Below are 22991 nucleotides of genomic sequence, written 5' to 3'. Positions count from 1 at the left end.
GCACTGTGATATTATTTAATGACAAATAAGCAAAATTACTCTCAAATTCTAATGTAATGTTTGCAGACAAAATTAAATACAATTCTATGTTAATGTAATAATCTCATGTAATAACCAATCAGTATATTAGAATGATTTCTGAAGATCATGTGACACTGAAGACTGGAGTAATGATGCTTGAATGAAAATTCAGCCTTGATCAGAGAAATATATTACAGTTTAAAAGATATATTCAAATGGAAAACAGTTATATAAAATTCTAATAATAATTCACAATATTACTGTTTTACTATATTTTCAATAAAGCAAATACAGCCTTTTTCACATGTAAATTTTTTTTATACAAAATCTTAATTATTCCAAATTTTTGACCAGCAGTGTATTATAGATTAGTTTTTTTCAGATTAGGATAAACTACTCTGGTCCTCATCAGACAGAAGTGTGTGTGAGGCAGTGAAAGCTTTCATAAGTGTGTGTAAGAACAGTATGTGTGTGAATTTTTAGATGCGAGACAGGACAGATGGCGGTCATCCATCATTAGTCCCGCCCCTGCTGCTGTGGGGCCTCTGACTGGCTGAGCCAGCTGTCACTCAGGGCTGAGGGGAGAGATCAGCACTGGAGGAGTTCATGAGTTTACTGCACATTACAGTGATGTCAACAGGATGCCAGATAGACCAGCTCTCACATGCGTCTCTGTGTGTGTGTGTGTCTGTGTGTGTGTGTGTGTCTGTGTGTGTTATGGTTTGGTGGGTCATATTCCTGTCAAAGTGTTCAACATGGAGGAGTCTCCACTGCTTGTACACGTTTTGTTTTTATAAATCTCAGAGGAGGTGATGTGATGGTCTGTTATATTGGAGTGTGTATGGAAGTGATTTGGCTCTGGATAATGGATAGTGGGTGTGTTTAGCTGGATTGAGACCAATCTAAGACCATCTGGGATTATTTCCCCATTTAATTTAAACTGGGAGATGAACAGAAAGTTTTATGATTTAGGTCACTCACCAAATGGAAGGAGAAATGTGTTATTGATAATGTGAACTGCTTCACTTCCAGTTCATGCTTTGATGAAGCTTAAGGTGCTCTTTGAAACATCTCAGATCATGCTGAAGAACATGATCAGGAGGTGTTGTTCAAGTGCTACTGTCATTACAGCAAAAAAAAAAATAAAAAAAAAAAAAAATAAAAAAAAAAAAAAAAATATATATATATATATATATATATATATATATATATATATATTTTCACTGATTATGTTGATAATTAACAATTGTATTTTCACTAGCGGTCTCAGATATTTGAAACCAACTAAGGTATCGTAAAAAGGTTTAAAAGTTCATTATCATGTTTTGGGACAGAAATCTTTTTTTTGTGTGTGTGTATTTCTCACCAAGTTTGCATTTATTTGACCAAAATATGGTAAAAGCAATAATATTGTGAAATAATATTAACTTTTTAAAATAACTGTTTTCTGTTTTAATATTATATTTTATTTTAAAATTGTTTTCTGTGTTGAAAATTTATTATTTTAATATATTTAAAAATGTAATTTATTCCTGTGATGCAAAGCAAATTTTCAGCATCATTACTCCAGTATTTATTTTATTGACTTGAGTTTTAGAGTACAAAAGAATAACTGCACAGGAACTATTAATTGTACTTTTACGTAGGTTGTCTTTAGATTGATTTTGTTTATATGTTGTTTGTTGTTTGTAGGATATCATATTGCACAGCTGATAAGATGCATGATAAAGTGTTCGCCTACATCGCTCAGAGTCAATGCAATGAAACGCTGGAGTGTCACGCGTACCTCTGCACCAAGAGGAAAGTGGTGAGTGCGTGTTCATGTGTCTGTGTGTCAGAAACACTCCCTGTCTTTCCTTCAGTCTATAAATACCATTATACGTTAAGACCACACTTTCTCTGAGAAAGAGAGAGAGAGGATACCAATGTGCTGCTTTTCTATCCATGACAAGAAATGTCTCTTCCCTCTCTTCCCTTTTCCCATCTGTCTCAGGCTCAGGCGGTGACGCTGACGGTGGCTCAGGCTTTCCGTGTGGCATTTGAGATTTGGCAGGCTGCTAAAGAAGGTACGATGCACAACTTCAGGCATCCCAGTACAACTCTTGTTTATCTTTCTTTCTGACTCTTTTTCTCTTTGTTAGGGGCTGTGAAGCAAAAATTCACGTGTCTTGCTTGAAGCTGAAGTGTAATTTCCACACCACTAGCGACATAAAAAAAGTGAAAAAATAACATAAAAAACTAAAATAATGACTGTTTCCAAACAGGTTTCACAAACACTTCCATCCGCCATTGGTCGTATTAACCAATAGCTCCACCCTCAAACTTACACTAATGGTCAATTTTGTTCATCTGTTTTGATCCTTCCTTTTTTAAATAATATTACATAATTTTTACTGTTTACTTTTTTGCATTATACATTTTAAATTTAATTGGCATCAAAAACACTATTTTAAAGGCAATTTACAGCACATATTTTGGGAAATTTTGAATATTGCAAAAAGGCTGAAATATCAAAATATTAAAAAACTTTATCTACTGTATATCGCCCCAACCCTATGTATTTATGACTTTAAAAAGGCATTGTCTTGTAGAATAATATGATTTTAAGGGATTTTAATGGATTTATTGTTAGCCTGAATGCAATGTAAGTCGCTTTGGATAAAAACGTCTGCTAAATGCATAAATAAATAAATAATAAATAATAGTTCAGTGAAAATAGAGCAGGTCCAGTCATACAGTTCAGCAGAACACATATGTAATTTACTGCATGTGTGAATATCCATGTGTGTGTGTGTGTGTGTGTGTGTGTGTGTGTCCTGAGGCCTGTAAAGATTAACTAATTTCATCTCTCTGACCTGACAGATTGTTGCAGGAACTGTTCATCTAGCAGAACTCAGACATTTCTCTCCGTCTCATTGTGTTTTACTACAGTGTCTGAAAAATAAACAAATGACACCATTATATTTACATTGTGTTTTGATGGCTCTTCATGACTGACACATACAGGTGATGAGAGCAAGGAAGGAAAGGCAGAACATGTTTTTATACGTTTTATAACTTCTGATGTTCCAAAGTGAATTCAAGGAACAGTTATACTCGGCTTCTGGCCATCCATGAGTTTGTTTTTTCATCAGAACAGATTTGGAGGAATTTAGTGTGACATCACTTGCTCAGCAATCGATCCTCTGCAGTGAATGGTTGCCGTCGGAATGAGAGTCTAAAAAGTTTATAAAACATCAAAATAATCTATAAGTAGAGGAAAAGAGAAGAACCAAAAACACCATTATGATACTGAGAACTTCACCACCCTCCTGACTTCCCTCTTTAGTCATAGAGCGCTAGACAGTGTGTATACACTTCCTCATGAAGGAGGCTGTTTGAGCGTCCGGGACTTTGATAGTGTTTCCATTTCATTAAATCAGTCAGAGATCAAGGCCATGGCATAGTTTTATGCTACGTCTGTTAAATATTCAAATGCACTTTTAGGGCTGGTTTCTCCTGGACCTGGTGCACATTTATACTCACTGACCTCAATCTTTATAATTTTTTTAAATTTTTTTTAAATCCATGAATGCATATTTAACAAACATTTAAATATGCATATATTTGATAGCATATGAATCGAAGTTTCAAGATGAAAATTTTCTGTGTCTTTCTTTTGTTTTTACAAAATTAATTATCTTTCATATAAGAAGAGTATTCCCACTTCAAACAGAAAGATTTAAAAAATGATTAGCTCAAATAAAGTGTTTGATGGAAGCAAATATACAACAATAGAAGCATGACATTTGTGCTTTTAAACCCATGTTTTCAGAGAAAGAGAAGCAGGTGAAGTGTGGATCAGATGGAGAGGTGGCCAGCAGCTCTCAGTCTGACAGTTCGGCCAGTCTGGGCAGCACGAGAGGAGGAGGTGATGTCTGGAGCTCACACACACACACACAAACGCACACAGTTTTCTTACTAGTTGTCTAAATCTTCTATTTAAATATGATTTTTGAGCCTAACCAGCCATGAATGCAACTATCAGCAGGTAGTTTATCAGTCAGTTTCTATGGGGTTGCGCTGTGTAGCTCCGCCCACAGTGTGATCTCATTGGTCCAATATCCCACTACACAGAAGTGTATGAATTAAATAAATTAAAACTGCCCTTATAGTATTTGATTGTGTTGTCACATGATATCTTGAAGTTTCAGTGTGGATAAATGAATAGTGGCTGGAAACATGATGAAAATACATTAGGTCAGTAGTTTTATTTTATTTTTTAAGGAATTAAACTGAAGTAATGATGCTGAAAATTCAGCTTTGCATTACAAGAATAAAAAATGACATTTAAAAATACATTTAATTAGAAAACAGTTATTTAAAATCTTAATAATATATCAAAATTTTTACTGTATTTTTTGTGAATAAATACCTCCTTGGTTGGCATAAGAGAGCTTAAATCATTTAAAAGTCTTACCGACCCAAACTTTTCAATGATAGTGTATTGATGAAATTGGATGAACACAATAAATTGTCAATTTTAAGATTCTTTGTTGCTTTCCGGCACTGAATAATTATTATTTTTTTGGTCACAACATGCCAGTCTAATCTCCTTCGAATCCATGCAGCAAGGACGTCAATGATAATACTTTGTATTCGTCAAAGTACCTTACAGACCCACTAAAAGACCCCGTCATCTGATACCATCACTGGACCATGCTGCTTTTTGTAAGGGTGCCAGAGGACCCTGAATGGATCTCAGGTTACAGAAATGATCCTGGATGGAGAGTGAGTGAGTGAGTGAATGAACCCTTGAGGACCAGTGATCCGTGTGCCGTGAGACAGACGTGTGTGTGCATGAATAAAGCTCTGTGTGTTCGTAAATCCCACCAGATATCAGAAATATGAGCCTTTTAGTCACACAGACACACATCGGTTAATCTCCGCTCGTGAAATATGAGAGCAGGACAGAGATGGACACGTTTAACAGCTCAGGATCGGAGCAGAATGAAGGCAGGGAGGTGAAAACTACATAAGAGAAAGATGAGTTTGTGAAGCATGTCAGGGCTTGATGTTCAGAAGAGCATTGATTCATTCTCTAAATGTACAAATCTTTATGATTACTGCAGGTGTGGAGGGTTGATCTATGAACTATAACCATTGTGTCTGTGATCACAACTAGCTGTTTTATGGATTGTCAAATAAAATCACACCTTTTCCATCAAAAGAATGCAAATATAATTTGGACCAAGAAATATATGCCTGCTTTTGACCATGAATTTATTAATTTGCTTATGTGTTTGTTTATTTTTCATGTATTCTTATTTTTGCATGACTTATTAGTTTTTTTTACATATTCATTTTTTTTAAATGTATTCTTATTTTTGAGCATTTACTTTTATTTATTTTTACGTATTTACTTGATTTCATTTATTAAAAAAATATTTTTTGCATTTAATTTTTTTACATTATTAATTTGTTACTTATTTTCTTACATATTTTTTCTTTTATGTTAAAAACAAGTATTCATCTATTTTAATAATTTATATATTTATACATTTTTGTGTATCTTTTTTTTGTTTCTCGCTTTATTTATTTATTTTCACTATTTTCGTTTGTGTTTAGAGGTGGCCACTGGGGATCTGCTGGACTTTGAATGTGGAGTAAAAGCTCACTCAGGACAAGACGACACACACCCAGCACAGAACCTCAGCACAGAGAACAACAACACTGTATGGGTAGGAACACACACACAATTCAGTCCACATGTTTTAAATTTGTATTTGTTAATTATTTTACATTAATATTTACCTTTTAATTAAAACAGCACATTTTATTTCATTTAACAGCACGTTAGTTTCTGCTGCAGCAATCAGAAACGTATGGTCTCCACATGAAGATCTTTATTTTAACTGTATTCTCTGCGCTGTCTTTTGCAGGAACTTGAGGATGGTCTAGATGAGGCTTTCTCGAGGTTAGTAAAATTTTATTTGAGTTATATCTGGCATATTTAAACCACAACACGCTGCACATTAAACTTTAACAGATCATGCAATAACTTCAGCACAGATGTGGAGTATAGGACATGACTATTCCTGGCGCTCCATTATGTGACCACAGCGGTATTTGGGATGGATGCATTCAGCTCTGAGAATAAATTCTTTGGTTGGTCTTACGTCATCCCGACTATTTTTACAGTCCACTTACAGTTTCTATGTTTCATAGAAAAGAAAAAGACATCTGGAGTAGACACTGATGTTCTAACAGACTGTCACTGGTTGATTTTATGTGCACTTGTGCTGAGGTTATGTGCAAGATGCTATATCAATCTTTATTTGACAAAGTGCTAATGCAAAGTGAGATAGTGTTGTACCCTCTGCCTAATTCAGGGAGTCCTTTCTCAACCACATTCAAGTTGGCATCAGTTTTGACAATTAATAGTCTCAAACTGTAAATTAATTCCAAAATAAGAACTTTTTTACTGTATCAATCTTAATTTATGGATCCTTAAAATTGAGATGTCATGTTGCACCCTCTGCGCAGTTAGAATAAGCCTTTCTCAGCCATATTCAACTTTGCATGACATTTGAAAATTAAGAATGATATACAGTTTATGACTGTAATGCAATCCAAAATGTTGATATTTTCTTAATTTACCAATGTTTATTTATGGACTCTTGAACTTGACATAGGGATCATGCAGAATGAGATATCATATTGCACCTTGTGCCCAATTTGTGGGAGCCTTCATTTGACAATTAACAGACAGGAAAATGTATTTTTAAAATTTGAAAATTACACTCTTTAGCATTCAATTGAAACTATTGAGGAAAAATGGATCCCTCATAATTATTGGGATAATATGCATGTTCCTGCTTGCCTGTATACACAAATCAAACAATTGTGATGACAAATGATTAGGTCATGTTTGAAATGAATATTATTTGCATACTATGGGATCGTAAGGGCACTAATTAACAGTCTTTTTTTTTTTCTGCAAACCAAACAACAGCTGTTTAACAATTTGTACTGATGGTCATTATTCTTCCAGACACACAGAGTGCTGTTCCTGAGAGATTAGCAGACATGAGATGAGCTGTTTTACAGCAGCGGGGGTTCAGTCCATCTCTGATTTACGCTGATTATTTGTCGTGTGCAGTAATTAAAAGTGTTGGCTTTTAATCAAACGCAGCGCTTCGTTAATCTCCATTTAGCATGCTTTCAGCCTGTAAGTGTGAGAGACGCTCCAGATCTTTGACATGCAAGAACTTTTCCAATCAAGGATGAATTGGGAGTGAGTAAATCCCTGATTAATGACTATTGAAGTGCTTTCCATCAAAAACTGAGGCGGTTTTAGTGTTTCGAGGTGTTTTCTTCTCCAAAACACTTGGATGAGAGATGTTACAAATAGAACAAAAAAAAAAAAATATTTTAAATTGCTTGCTGTACTGACCTTCAGTTTTGTCCAATAGAAGAACTAAATGTCAGATTGATCTCTTGACCCCAATATGAAGAAATAGATCCTTTAAATTGTGTATTATTTTCAGAGTATATAGTGCTTAATATTTTAACATTTTAAATGTGCTTTTATTTATTTATTTTGTATAAAAAAATGTCCTGCTACATGTTACTTTTTGTTGCATTGTAAGTAATTTTGCATCCTTAAAGTTTATTGTGACTGAAATTTTTGCTGCACAATTTAATGTCATTAATGTTCATAGCACAAATGATCAAATTATATGCAGTGTTATTTTAGTACTATTTTTATACTCTTTATTAATATTTTGAATTTGCTTTCATGTTTATATTTATAGTTATTTGATTTTAGTTTTTGTAACTTGGCACTTTTGTCTGTTTTTTTTATTAATCTTTAATTGTTTTGTTTTTTTTAGCTTAGTTTTAGTAATTTTGATACTTCATCACTGTAAAAATGTTCAAAATCAGCTTATTGCAGTAAATTTTCCAAGAAATACTATACAAGTCTTTCTACTTAAAATTTGAAGTTTAATTTAATGTAATTTGCCATTTCTTTGTAATTATCTGGAAAAATAACTTGTGATTTCTGAGTGAAAATTGTTTCAAAGTTAATACTACACCATTATTAAGTGGACTTAAACTTCCTTATTTTAATTAGTTGTCAAGCCAACATTTATAATTCTAATATTTTCATTTCATTTTATTATTTTATTTTATATTTATTACTGATTTTTATTAAAATTTTTATTCATTTTAAGTTTCAGTTAACAATAACTACATTGTTAAAAGTTGTTTGGTTATACACTAATGTTTGATACTTGGGAGCAGTGTTGGGCAAGTTACTTTTAAAAAGTAATTAGTTACAGTTACTAGTTACTTCTTCCAAAAAGTAACTAAATTAGTTACTCAGTTACAAATTTTAAAAGTAACTAGTTACTTAAGAAAGTAACTATTGCGTTACTTTCAAGTAAAATTAAATTTTAAATGCTCAAATGTGACCCCACCTCTACCCCTCTTTAAAGGAACTTAAAATGCATGTGCATGTTCAATTATTTATGATAAATCTGAATATTATAATGAAATGGACACTTAATACAATACATTATTAACAGAAACATGAAACATTGTACACACATCTAAAAAAAATGTTGCTGTGGGACAAAGTGAGACTAGCCTCCAATCAAATGTATGTAGATATTATGTTTATATAGTGGATCAATGTAAATAACACGATACATTTTTGGGAACTTTTGATATTTCCTTTTATTGTTTCTTTAATTTCTTGAAGGAAAAAGTAATGTATATACTTCCATTTAGAGAAGGCTACTTTTGGATTATTTGGGCTCGTTGCCATACCTGTCTCTCGTTGACTGACTGGCTTGTGTTGTTCCTTGTGTGTCCTGTCCTGTCCGACTATGCGTTATGATGGGTTGTTCGCAATCCATGAGCGTTAGTGATGATGGATCGACTCGTTCGCGAATGAGCTTTTGATGAGTCGTTCGTGATTCACGAATGAGCCGACTCTAAGAGCCGGCTCTTTTAGTTGAACTTCTGGAGCTGGCTCGCATATCTGAAGAGCCAACTCTATTTTTTTCAAATTTAGCCTATAGAAATTAAATAATTCTGTAATACAACTTGAAATATTATAGTCAAAGTCATTTAAAGAGCCGTTTGTGAGCCAAAGAGCCGGCTCTTTTCAGTGAGCTGAGTCAAAAGAGCCGAATTCCCATCACAACTATGCTTGCTTTCGAACACCCGCCCAACTCTACCTCTGATTGGCTTACAATGAAATTTTACTCTACCTCAGCCAATCGTCAGCATTTATGCGCTTGTCTCGTGCTCTGCCCACTAACCAAGGAAGAACAGTAAAAAAAAAAGAGCATTTGCCTCTAGCTCAGAGATCTAGTTGGTCTGATGAAAAAAAAAAAAAAAAAAACAACTTCATCATCAGTTATAGTAACGCGACGCATTTTTTGACATTAAGGGCAATGGCGTTATTAAGATGAGAAGAGTAATCAATTAGATTACTCGTTACTGGAAAAAGTAATGCCGTTAGTAACGCCGTTATTTATAACACCGTTATTCCCATCACTGCTTGGGAGTGTTGAAATCTTTAAAAATGCATTTAGTCTTACAAAGAAATGGTTCTTACAGCCGTTTAATCTTTATTGTCAAGAGATCTTCTCAGCTGATCTTGGCGAGTTGGCTGCAACTCTGGCCTCATTTTCTCAACATTAGCCCAGCGGTGACTTTTGACTTCATTGGCTACTCAATAAACTCCATCAGGACATTAAAAAAAAAAAGAAAAAAGGTTGATAAAAATATCACAAGGTGGAAGTTCTATAATGGCAACAGCGAACCAAGACATGCTGACTAAACATGCTGCCGTTTGCTGCTTCTGTTTTCTCACACTGATGTTGTTTACTTCCTTCAGCCGCAGTCTGGATAGTTTTGAGTCCAACACAGGTAAAGATGTCATTCACCTGAGCTGTAGTGAAAGGTGCCTGTCTCGTCCGTCATAGTCCACTCTTTCACAAAACCATGATCATTCACAACAGTGTACGACTGTAGTCCAGTTCTCCATCTGTAGCAGGTCACGCATGTTCCTTCTCACAGCTCAAAACCCTGTCCAGACACCCGTTCTTTAGGGTTCTTTGCCAAGAGTCATAGAAACATCATTTGAATTCATCTTCATATTTTCCTAGTTCATCTTGTGATCAATCGTCAGTTTCCCGCCACTGCCTTGTCACAAACTCTGTTACTATGAACCTTATTCTGGATAGACGCTGTATTTAAATGGATAGCTCATCCAAAGATGTCAATTCTGTCATACCCTCAAGTTGCTGCTAACCTGTATGAGTTTCTTTCTTCTATTGAGCACAAAAGAAAATATTTTGGAGAAGGTTGGTAACCAAACACTTAACGGTAGCCATTGACTTCCATAGTATGGAAAATAAATAAATAAATACAACTTACTGTCATTATTTATCACCTTCATGATTTTATTTGATCAGTGGAAAACCTTTTTTACTTTTCCACAAATCAGACTGATCACTCTGCATGGGTTGCATTGCAAGACATATTGCCAATTTATTTGATTTGTTTTTATTTCAGTGCCCAGCCTTAATTTCAATCATCATATTATATAATCATCATACAATCATATTAAACTGAATTATAATTAAAATTCACAAAAATAACCTCTTTGTGATTCCTAACCCTACACATGAAGTATTTCTGCAGATACCATCTGTATATTCTTTTACTATTCTTTTTTATTGTAGTATTTCATAATGTTTTTAATTATTAGTTGAGGTATTAATATTAGCTTTTCAATTTCTTTTCCTATTTAGTTGAAGCTAAGTAAGTTGTAAATGAGCTTTTTTCTTTTTTTATGTTTTATTAATGTATATATGTTATCTACATATAATCATATATACATTTAGATATTAATACTAATACAACTAATAATACAACAGTTTAACAACATATAACATTTTCAACAGTTTTTGATGTATGTATGTATATATAAAAAAAAATTCTTCTGCTGAGCGCTGTCCATTCATACAAGTAATACACTTATTTTATCATGTCTTTAAAATGTAGCAAAGAACTGTTGCAAAGTTCAGGGAGAAGTTTACCATGCATATTTAAAGTGTTGTTTTTCTGGTGTTTTGAACATGTATTCCCGGCTCTCTAACATGATCTGAACCGCTTCTGATGTTGTAGAGCTGTTTGCTGCCCTGTGTTTTTCGGTTTAACTCATTCTGTTTTTGGGTTTTTCTCCCAAGACTCGCTGAGTCTCGCACTAACCCCCAGATGCTGGACATTGGGGTAAATCCTCAGGACTACAACCCTGAAGAGTGCTTGTCACCTAGCAACGGGGACAAAGGCGATGCTGAGGTTGCAGACGGCGTGAACGCGTTCAGTTGGTGACATGAAGAGAATCGAGCTTGTCTGACCGTAGCTGATACCGGCTTTGAGTTTACATGGGGTTCGGCAAACCCTACAGATGACTTCAACAAAAGCACAGACAAAAGCAATACAGAATATATATATATCTTTTTTTTTTTTTCCAAATGACTAAGTATATTGACATTTAACATTTTCTGTTACATCCCATAAGTTTTTTTCTTCTTTTTTTTTTTTTTTTTTTTTTTGTAAATGTATATATGAATATAAAATATATGTGTATGACAATAACTATATATGTTTTTCTCATTTGTTATTATTATCATCATTTTAATTTTTTATGGATTTGGTTGCTGAGGCTAGCTTTCCTCTTCCTAATTTCCCGATGTTTGAGGTTTGTGTGGAGTTGGATTGTGTTTTTTAAGTGGTGATGGTTTTGTATAGACCAGTTGTCTGCCTTCAGATGTGTGAAAATGGATGGCAAACATTACAGCATACAATAATGAAAAAAAAAAAAAAATCTATTTAAACGAGAATCTTATTTTTTCTATTAAAATGTATTTTTGTATTCCTCTCTGCGTCTCAGTGCTCATGGTTTCATTTCAAGTTCTTTCTGTTTATATAGTTCATTCTTCACCGGGCTATACCCATCCAATAAAGCAATGAGGAAGTAAGTCACAGTATTATAATTACTTTAAAGAAAACTGTGGTATTACTATCATGGTAGTGTCTAAAAAAAAACAAAAACATTGTATTACCGTGGATGTCTATGGTATGTTTTTATTGAAATACAGATCTATTTTGTGTAACATGTTTCCCTTTCCCCTAAAATATACTTGGAATTAATTTCGGGTTGAATCTAAGTGCAAAAATATATTATTTATATGCGCTTAACTTTTGTTGAAACATGATCATCATAAATAAGCAATTAACTGATATCTAACACTGGATTTGACTGAAAACAACGCGGGCAGTTCTTTTGTGGTTTACATTGACGCCCTATATTTAGGTTTCATTAGACTTCATAAGTAAAATTTATAGTAAGTCAGTGTTAGTTTCTGTTTGCATTATTTCATGTTCATAAATGAAAACTAATGAAAATGTTGTGCTGATTACTGTTTTGCGTTGACATCACCTCCATCTAGTGGTGAAAATAATGTAGTGCAGTTATGACTGGACATTTTTGTCAGGAAATTAAGATTTATTTTGTGGTAAGTAATCCAAATATTATGTTTCATATTTAGATTTTCTTTTTGTGGTTTCATTTCAGTGGCTATGCAAGTCAGTATTAAAGTGTTAATGATTAGGCGGCGCTGGCACGTAGTTTTCAGAATCATTTATTAATATTCATGCCTCTTACTTTTTTTCTTTTACTGTCTATGCTTTTTAGTAACAAGTTACTTTTTCAGTACTTTTCAGTTGTTGCTCGCTGGTCTGAATAGACCTACCACAGTCGTTTGAGGTTGCTGGAGAGGGTATAGTTTGTAATTTTATTAATTTATTTTTTTGCTAATTTTATTTTCTTTACTATTGTAATCGTCTCTGCACATAGGATAGTCCGCATTTTAACTTTTAACTTTAACTTTTAACACCTTGAGCCAATCACTGACAGATCCTCGCATTATGTAATTAATATTCATGAGGTACACGTTTTTAATAGTAGGATTCATAAATAACTATATTTTTATATCATAAGTTCGGTCATCTTCACTTGCGTAATGCTAAAATTATTTTAAAAAATGTGAATAAAATTCAGGTTGTATGTTTAAAAATCTCATGTTCTGGTTTCCAGCCAATCAGAAGACGAAGTGTGGTTGGCAAATTATGAATGTCAGGTGTAATCCGCAATCTGAAAGTCGAGGATGGATTTGATTAACTGAAGTTAGATTAATAGCACTTCGAAACTGAACATTTTATTGGTAAATTAACAGGTAAATTTTCTAAATTGTAATCTGCTCTCAATTCTTTAATTTTCATAATTATCATCTTAGAAAACAGTGTGTTCGAGGGTTTTACAAACTCGTTGCACGCATTTAACCAAAATCCGTTTTTATGTTGTTTGAAAAACGAAGATCAATTGTTTGCGAGTTACTCGGGCAAGTATTTATTTAAACCATTGTTTGTCCTGATGCATTTCTTTGTTTGCATAAAAAGGAAGTATTAAATATGCATCAAATTGGTTTTTGGGGGGTCAGTTTGAATTAATGACCCCATCCAATCAAAATGGAAATGTCTGATTTATTGATAAACAATCTTTCTCAGGTGCATGCCCTCTGGCCAAGACAGTTTTATGTCTCCTGCTTGGATATAGCTGACCAGACACTCCTTTTTCCCTCTTTCAATCCTGACTGACTCCAGTTAAAAAAAATATATGTCTGATTATTCATCTTTGCATTTAAAACCACTATCAGGATATTCACACATGGTGTTCTCCAAACAGCAGTACAATGCCATCAGCCCTTTTTACAACATACAGTTACACATTTCCCATAAAGGAGCCAGAGCACGTAAAAGACGGTTGGATGATTCCTATTTCGATGAGACCTGCGAGACCCCCCTGAAAAGACAATGCATCACAAGAACATTTTCCCTGGATCAGGGATGCTTTTCTGTCGACGTCCTAACTGGAGTCCAGGAATGGAGACCTATGCAGCCATTAAAATCAAAAGCCATCACACTGCCTCGGTCAAAGGTCAATCAGCCTGTGACCCCTGTTGTGTCCGTCCCTCTGTCCAAGTGCAAACAGAACTGGATAGATCAAGTTCGGGAGAGCTGGTCTCCCTCCCAGATTCCGGCTCTTAAATGGGACAGAGAGGTTCCTGTGGTTGAGATATCATTGCGTGCGTCTCTAAATTTTGATATTTGCAGTTCGGTTTCTTTAGATGGCTCTCAGGGGCCTGTGAAAGATGAGGTCCGGGAGGTTTTGTGTGATCTTATTCCAGTCTGTGAATCAAAATCCCACATCGCACCAACTGTTGTCCTGGTGAAAGAGGAGGAAGGAGTGTCTGTCAGTCAACAGGCAGAGCCCAAGGTGACTCTGGGAAATGAAGAAACCACCGCAGAGAGCTTTGAGAGTGCACAGGTCCAGGTTTGAGCTCCATCCTTTATGTACTTGTGATCGTTTTACTAGTTTCTCTTCATTATTTACTCTTCCTGGGGCCTGGACCATGGTAGTAGCTGAACACAATAAGAGTTAGAGGATTAGTTTTGAGTTGACACAACCAAACCTCTCCAGTCTGGCTTTGTTGGTACCATGATTCTGATCATCAACTTTCTTTGTCAGCTCGGGCTTTGATCCTGAGTTTGTGAAGCCTCTGCACATGAATGTGACATCACTGGCGAACAGCCAATCACGAGCCTTGCAACACAAAGTATAAACTACCCCAGAGCAGGTTAGCCATGGAGTGTAAGTTATGGCAATGAATACCGCTAAAAGGAAAAGACTCGGTTACATGGCACCTAAAACCCTGGATTGGTGCAAACTAAAACTGAAATTTACCTGACCAGCTAATCCTTCATGATACAGGCCCCTGATGTTGTTTTAAACCAGTTTTTCTGTATTTTGTCTATACTGTAATACCCAGAACATTTGAAGCTTTTTTTTTTGCAATGACCATTAAAATTTGCAACATCTACATTCTTATGAAGCCACATGAATTATTCATGTGAGAAACAGACCAAATTTAAACCTGTAGAGTATTTTTGTAGCCAAACTAAACTCTCTTTTCCGTGTCATTGTTTAACGGTCCCTTTGCCCTCTGAGCAGGTGAAGTCTGAGGTGATTGATCCAGACAACACAAAGACCACCAGCAAACCTCTGGTGTTTTATGAAGAGGAGTGGGAGAGACGGAAGAAGACATATGTTGAGTCTGTAAAAAGACATATGAAAGAAAAAGGAGCAGCAAACGGTACCGCAATAATCAAAACACTATGATTTCTGTCTCACTCAAGTTGTGTAATTTGTGCGTGCCAAACCTGTAAAAAGAACATTCCCCCTGTTGCTGTCCAGCTGGCAATGATGCTCCAATAATAGTGTTAATACCAGTGACCACTTTTTTCACTTTAAAGGAGTAGTTTAATTAAAAATGAAAGTTTTCTGACAATTTACCATCATCATTATTAGACCATCTAAGGTGTTCATGATTTTGTTTCTTAATGGGAATTGATTAAGAGAAATGTAGCATTGCATTACTTGCTCAACAATGTATCCTCTGCAGTGCATGGGTGCCATCAGAATGAGAGCCTAAACAGCTGATAAAAACAATAATCCACACCTATCCAGTCCATCAGTTAATGTCTTGTAAGAAGTCAAAAGCTGTGCGTTTAAAAACAAAATCCATCAAAATGTGTTTTTAATTTTAAACCATTGCTTCTGGCTAAAATATGAACCTTCTATCAATAATATTGCTTGCTTTTGTGAAAAAGTCATCTCGTCTGAATCAGGAGAGAAATATGCAAGTTTACAAGAGAAAACCATCCAAAACAGTTCTAAACATATGTAACTGGATTTGACGTGAGAGGACATTTTCAATGGAAAAAGTTATTATGGATTATGGACTTGTATTTTCTTGTAAATTCATCTACATCTTAGATGGCCTAAGAGTAAGTTTTCAGCAAATTTGAATTTTTAGGGAAACATCATCATTTTTTTTTTTTTTTTTTTTTACATATTACAGCAACATGTAACAGGAAATCTTTCTCAAATATTTAATTAATCTCCTGCTAATTTTGTAAGTTTTCTCACTTATTAAAAAATGAAGAGTCTGATTTTTATGGTAGGTTTATTTTAACGTATAAAGACAGAATACCAATCAAAAAATCCAGAAAAATGCATTTTATTAAGGTTAGAAATGTATTTACAATTCAGTGAGTGAAATAAGTATTTGATCCCAAGCAAAACATGACTTAGTTCTTGGTGCAGAAACCCTTGTTGGAAAGCACAGAGACCAGATGTTTTTGCAGCTGGTCACCAGGTTTGCACTTATCTCAGGAGGGATTCTGATCCACTCCTCTTTTTAGATTCTTTCTAAATCCTTAAGGTTTCTTAGCCGTTGTTTGGCAAATCAAAGTTTCCGCTCCCTCCACAGATTCTATTGGATCTGAATACTGGCTAGGCCCCTACATGAACTTAATGTGCTTCTTCTTGAGGTACTCCTTTGTTGCCTTGGCGGTGTGTTTTGGGTCATTAGCCGCATTTCCACTGTCGGGTCGGGCCGGGCCGGGCGGGGCTGGGCTCATACCCCCGGGCCAGTAGCACCAAGGGCAGAATAGCGCAGGGTTTCCACAGTGGAGCTTGAAGCACCGCTGCACGTCACTAAAACATGCCCTTTACACGCCTCTTAGAACAACGTCATGCAACCTCAAAATTTCACCAACAAAGAGAAGTTATCAGAAAACTAAGAAATAAGTCACTGGAACATGCGCGATCACAAAACGAAGATGATAAAAGCAGCCGTTTGTTTGCATGCTTTGTTATATATTCAAATTCAAAAGCATCGATGTTTTAACTACTATAGAATAAGTGATGCATTGATTATATTGTTTTAATTTATCAGGACTCAAAATTATTCACACATAAATACAATTATTTCTATTTTATTTATTTATTTATTTTTAACGCTCATGAAAATAGCCTGCTTATTCAGTCGAGTCTGTTTCTGTTTATTAGCCACAGTATAGCCGTCATATTTAGAATGAATGATAATATCTCTATTTTTATAAAAGCTCCCGAACAAAAAACATTATTAGGCTATATTCTTTTATGATAGGCAACGTGAGATAAACTCTCGAGACGAGGCTTGTGACAGACCATGTGTCCATTAAAATAAACCTCCCATATAAATGACAGACTCTTAATTTCTTTGTGAGTGGGCAAACTTACTAACTCAGCAGGGAATCAAATGTTTTCCCCACTGTAGGACACTGTTGATTGGTGGTGTGACGTCTGTGTTGGCAGGTGTCATCACTGAGCTCCATACTTTGATGAATACTGTGGCCAGTCACCAAACTGGAGGGAATGGACCACACTGGCAACACCCGTCAGACCTCACACAGAGGTAAATATATCTGGGTCACGTTTTACCCCCAAATCAAAAGTTTGTTTAGCTGCTTAATTCAGTCTTATGTACCAAGATTGTTGATCATAATTCTTATCATAAAGTCTGGCTTACTTACCACCATCAAACTTGCAAACTCATTGCTATTTATTGAAACAGGCAAATGTGATTTGTGCAAATCAAAAAGAAATGTTTTTTTTTTTTTTTTTTACTCTCATGACAAGTAATGTTTTTTGAGGGGCCAATCAGCTTATTAGTATGATTTCTGAAAGATCATATGAAACTGCAGACTGGAGTAATGATGCTGAAAATGAACCTTTTCCATTACAATAATAAATTCAAATTTAAAATGTATTCAGTTAGAAAGCAGTTCTTTTAAATTGTAATAATATTTTACAATAATGCTGCTTTTACTGTATTTTACTGCCTTGGTGAACATAGAAAACTTAATTCAAAAATCTATTCCAAACTTTTGGCCAGTAGTGTACCTCAACTGACCTCATTTGTTTGTGTCTATTAACAGAGCCCCTCCACTAGAGGGAGGCTACAGACTCTAAAATGCTAAATTTACAAAACCCTGAGATCCTATAAAGGATACCAGAGTCTGCTTTGTTTGAAAAGAGTGCCTTCTGTCGTCTAATGAATAGTTCATGCCTTTTAAAGTTAAATTCATTTCAGTGTAATTGTAAAAATGTATTTTGCTGTGAAAAGTTTAATCATTTTTAAAGTAAACATCAATACTTTTATATTTTTTTGCAGTATTTTAACTTGAACATTTACTTTGGAAGTAATTTGGGTTTGCTTGATTTATATAATCTTTAGAAAAGTTATGTTAAAATGGTCAGAATCAAATGTGATCCATCAGGTTCTCAATCATCATTGGCTTGCATTGTTTTGCCTCCACAATAAAAACTACAGAGCTTTGGATCCTAAAACCAAGCATGTACATCCTTATATGTATATGTATGTATGTGTGTGTGTGTGTGTTTGTGTGTGTGTGTATGTATGTGTGTGAAAATGTGTGTGTTTGACAGGTCTTAAAATTTAGAAAATAAAACGAGCAACATCACATAACTTCACAATGGTTCATTGTTTATTTCAGTCTCAGATTTGTTCTGGAGGAATTCTATCTCATTTATTACGTTGCTTAGGTTTATTGAGGTTTATCGGCATTTGTTTAAGCCAAGCTTTCATCACAGCATTTCAGTCAGGAAGAGGTCTGGATTTTGACCACACTGTTGCAACCCCTTGAGGTGATTTATTTTTATTTATTTTGAGCCGTTCTGTTGTAGATTTTGCGGTGTGTTTGGGATAATTTGTCCTGTTCCATGACCCAATTTCAGCCCAACTTTTGCTCTCAGACAGATTACCTCAAATTTGACGCTAGTTTAGGCATACAGAGGAGTTCATGTTAGATTCAGTGATTTAAAGACAAGCCCAAAATCATCAGCCCCTCCACCAGCATGTGTGACTTTTGGTATGAGGTGTTTGTGCAGATATGCTCTTTAAGTTTTCACCAAACATGGCTCTCTGCATTATGTATTGTATATACTTAACATCTCCCCTTTGGTCTCATCTTTTCAAAGTACATTGTTCTAGAAGTTTTATAGTTTGTTCAGATGCAACTTTGCAAACCTAAACTGTGCTGCCATGTTTCTTTAGAGAGGCAATTTGGTTCTTTCTCATTATTTGACATAATGGGAGCATATGCAGGCTAAACAAGAGCAGTGCAAGTATTGAGCATTGTGGGACTCCGCATGTCATGGACGTCCACCTAGACTTATGCTCTCCTAAGCCTTCCAAATGTGCCATATTTTTCTAATTGAAGTGTTGTGTTAACTGTGGCCTGTAGAGTCTGAGGTGTAGTACGGTCTGTTCTCGGTTTGAATTTCCTGCGATGTCCACTTCTGTCTTGAATGTCATACGCTTGTGAACAAACCTCCTCAATGTAGAATGATGGACTTCAAATTGTTTGGAAATGTTCACATTATTCTTCCCTGATTGATAGCAGCAACAGTTGCTTCTGTAAGCTCAATTCTGATGTCTTTCCTCTTTGACATTGTGTTAACACACACCTGAAGGCTCCGGACCAGCAAACTGCCAAGACTTCTTTAATAGAGCTGCTCACACCAGGGGCGCCTGCAGGATATGCAAGGGTGGGTACATGAGGTGTTGGATGAAAAGAGCATTGAATCATGGAATAAGTTGGATTAGAGCCTTGCACTTAGACCTACTTGAGTTCCAGCTATTAAAATAGTTAAGTTTCGTATGTAATGGAAATTTTTTTTTTTTTTGAAAAGCTTTTTGTGCTCTTAAATGTAAGTTGTTGTCTTTTAATTACTCCCTTTAGTGAAAATCAAGGTTTTATGTTGTTTATTTGTCTGTGGTGTTTTTAACATGCCTTTACACAAACTATGTGCCTATCCATTAAAACTGTAGTTTCCCAATGGCAGTCCCAGAAGTGTGGTTTGAAACAGCCCTCGGTTTGCAACGTCACAATCCAATGGCCAATCACGTCAAATAATAGATTAATTACTAGCATGAAAAAAATACCAATACCAGCACAAAAAAGAAAAAAAAAAGAGAGAAAAAGCTCATGAAGCTGTGGTTTAATGTGTATTTAGAACTGCTAATTTGCATTATAAGCCATGGCAATAGTAAAAGGCGCTTCACAAGTGAATGCTCACTGGCGTGAATTAAGAATCACAATCCACTGCATTAGTCTTTAAGCCATTTTAGGACACAACATCGTCAAGTTAGTAACTTTAACAAACCCCACAGTATAGTTATCCACTATTAAAAACTGTTTTATCAGTCAATATCTGTGTATGCCATTGTTTGGCATTTACAACAGTTGGGTGGATTAGGAGGCACTGGCTGGTGTGACTGGGTGGAGTCAGGGCAAATTTGCATATTCATAGATCCACTAAGTAAATGAGGCAAGGGTGTAGAGTTACATATAAAGCTACTTTATGGCATGAGAAAATTTTCACAAGAAAAATAAAACAATTATGTCATTTTGATGATCTAAGATTTTAAGGGATACCATATTTGACCACAGGGTGATTTTAGGTAAATGACCCAGCGGCAGACAGTGAATTGATCACAGCCAATATGTCGGGGAGTCATTTTTTTTCATTATCATAATAGATGCATGTCTAAAATAAAAAAATAGGGAAAATCCTAAAAAAGGCCAGATTATAATTAGCTTTTTATTTTATAATTCTGTACAATTTAAAAAATATAACAAATTATAATGGCATATATGTAAAACTGCTTATATTTTCTGATTTTTATGTGCCTCTGTTCTTGAATACCTTAAAATTTAAAGGATTTGCTGCAAGGCATTTTTGTCTGATATGTAAATTGTTTATTAGCCTATTTATTATGTTTATTTTTATCCATGCAGCAAATGCTTTAAAAATTAATTTATTGCGTTCCAGACACAATTAAATTACTTTTCACTATAAATTTTATGGGTATCTTAAATGTAAAACGTTGTTGTGAATTCTTGTATTCCAGTTTGTAAAATAGCCAACAAATTAAATGTTGTAGGCTAACCCGATCTCATGAAAGTGCATAATGCATGATTTTCTGCTTCTATTTGGCATATTTATATGCAGAAATTGACTTTGGCATGCAAAAGACTGATAAATTCACACAGGCCTATAATAACTGCTTAAATGTTTGCAAGCAAATCTCATGTCAGTCCACGAGCCACTGGCTCACACTTGCTGATGATCAGTTAATCAAAGGTATTTGATTAGCAGTGCCTGACCATTACTTACTCTAATAAAAAGGTCTTAACTTTGTCACACATGGCTTCTTGGCTTTATTTTTGTTAAATAGACAATGAAACGGGGCAATGTGTCATGTTGTTGTTCATCTTGAGGTTTTATTTTCCTAAATGTAAAACCTGCCAAGGACTGGATATTTTTTTTATGATGACCTGATACTGAAAAACCATGGAATTCAATAGGATGCACATACTTTTTTTCACACACACACACACACATATCATCAAGAGAATACAAAGAGTGTGCAAAGCAGTAATCAAAGCAAAAGGTGGCTACTCTGAAGAACCTACAATATGACATATTTTCAGTTGTTTCACACTATTTTGTTATGTATATAATTCCACATGTGTTAATTCATAGTTTTGATGCCTTCAGTGTAAATCTACAATTTTCATATATATATAATGTGTGTGTATATGTGCATATATACAATATTATTTTTGCTGTTGTACTTTTGATGAAGTATATAGTTAGATCTCTATGGTGTGGAGTGAAACCTGTGATTTTTTTTTCCTTTAGTCAATGTGTTGTTTTTTTTCTCTCTCTCTCTCTTCTCTTGTGTTTATAGGAATTATCTTCAATCCCGTTCCAGATGTCTGTTAGTCTCCCTTGACCAGTGGCAAAAAAGAAACCATCTTTCCCATCAATACTTTGCTAAAGTACCAGATATTTTCCACAGGAGCCCCGTGCTATGATTTATTATTTTTTTTATTTTCACTATTCTATATATATTTGTTGTCTTAGCTTTTTCTTTCTATCATCGGTATAAAATCGAGGATCATTGAGTCATGCTTCTGTTTAGTTTCTCACTGAGAGGTCGGATACATTTTTGTGTGTCTATTGTGATTTTTTACTTTTTCCATTGTACATTGTTGCATGATAGTACTTAATTCAGTTTGCTTTATTGAGGGGGAACATTGCAGTGTTCCTTTAGCTATTTTATGAACTAATTACAGAGTTTTTTTTTGTTTTTGATTTTGCATTAAATGCATATAAAGGCATATACCGATTTTATATCGTGTGAGCAGGAAAATGTTCTGTTGAACATTGTTACTCTCAGGAAGAGGATGTACTGTATGTTGTGTCCTTTTGATTAGGTACAAATTAAACTGCTTGAAGTTTTTCAGGAAGGTCTAACAGTATCAGATACAAAATACTAAAACATTAAATATAGAATAATCGTCATTGAAGCAAAATAAGTTATTCGGTAAAGAGCAGATTTGAGCAGACAATTCAAGTTTATTTGTATAGTGCTTTTTACGTTACAAATCATTGTAAAGCAACTTTACAGTAAATTAAGTTTCTGCAATATTTAGTAGTAGCTTATAAATGGTGACTGTCAGTTAATGTGGATATGACAGAAACGTTCAGAAAAATTAATACAAGATGTAAACCAATGATGAACACTGTTAAAAGCAATTATTATGTGATGCAATCACACTTGTAGCAATATTTGTTAGTTCTGTTTGATAATTCAGGGTTAGGATCATCTGAGGTTCTCTGAGGGGTTTTCTCAGGTGTTCTGGATCCAGACTGGAGCTTGTGTATATCCTAGTTACATCCCATGGCAAAACCGAGAAACAAATAGAGACATAAGTCTAGCATATGAAAACTGCATATCAAATGGCCAACAAAAATACAGCACTAAGATTCAATACACAATACTACTAAAGACTTAACATTTAAATTGGGAAATCCAATATTTAATTTAAAAATTTTTGTATCACTATTTTCAAGTTCAACTTTC

At 34.7% G+C, this 22991-nt stretch overlaps 2 protein-coding genes across 8 annotated transcripts in view; both read left to right on the top strand.

The window, feature by feature from the left end:
• Window positions 1-11621, top strand: part of LOC113082022 (low density lipoprotein receptor adapter protein 1-B-like) — a 35903-nt gene extending 24282 nt beyond the window's left edge. The window contains exons 4-10 of one of the 6 annotated variants that reach the window (XM_026253930.1): window positions 1714-1828; window positions 2015-2087; window positions 3836-3931; window positions 5629-5735; window positions 5943-5977; window positions 9914-9945; window positions 11271-11621. In XM_026253930.1, coding sequence (XP_026109715.1) covers window positions 1714-1828; window positions 2015-2087; window positions 3836-3931; window positions 5629-5735; window positions 5943-5977; window positions 9914-9945; window positions 11271-11317 — 505 coding nt within the window. In that variant the 3' untranslated portion in view covers window positions 11318-11621. Of the gene's footprint in view, window positions 1-1713; window positions 1829-2014; window positions 2088-3835; window positions 3932-5628; window positions 5742-5942; window positions 5978-7054; window positions 7431-9913; window positions 9946-11270 lie in introns of those variants that run through there. The other 5 variants (XM_026253929.1, XM_026253928.1, XM_026253927.1 and 2 more) reach the window with 5 other exon arrangements.
• A 1311-nt stretch (window positions 11622-12932) lies between these two features.
• Window positions 12933-22335, top strand: LOC113082021 (uncharacterized). 2 transcript variants are annotated; one of them, XM_026253924.1, is made up of 5 exons: window positions 12933-13322; window positions 13654-14479; window positions 15158-15299; window positions 17348-17447; window positions 21813-22335. In XM_026253924.1, the coding sequence occupies exons 2-5, from the start codon at window positions 13763-13765 to the stop codon at window positions 21937-21939; spliced, it is 1086 nt and encodes a 361-aa protein (XP_026109709.1). In that variant the 5' UTR covers window positions 12933-13322; window positions 13654-13762; the 3' UTR covers window positions 21940-22335. The 2 variants fall into 2 exon arrangements, with proteins under 2 accessions (XP_026109709.1, XP_026109710.1); XM_026253925.1 differs by lacking the exon at window positions 12933-13322 and having other exon boundaries at window positions 13349-14479.
• The last annotated feature ends 656 nt before the right edge of the window (window positions 22336-22991 follow it).

This window comes from Carassius auratus, unplaced genomic scaffold (genome assembly GCF_003368295.1).
Source record: "Carassius auratus strain Wakin unplaced genomic scaffold, ASM336829v1 scaf_tig00035538, whole genome shotgun sequence".
NCBI lineage: Eukaryota > Metazoa > Chordata > Actinopteri > Cypriniformes > Cyprinidae > Carassius > Carassius auratus.
The sequence above is the reverse complement of the archived record's forward strand: the minus strand, read 5'-3'. Positions and strand labels throughout refer to the sequence as shown.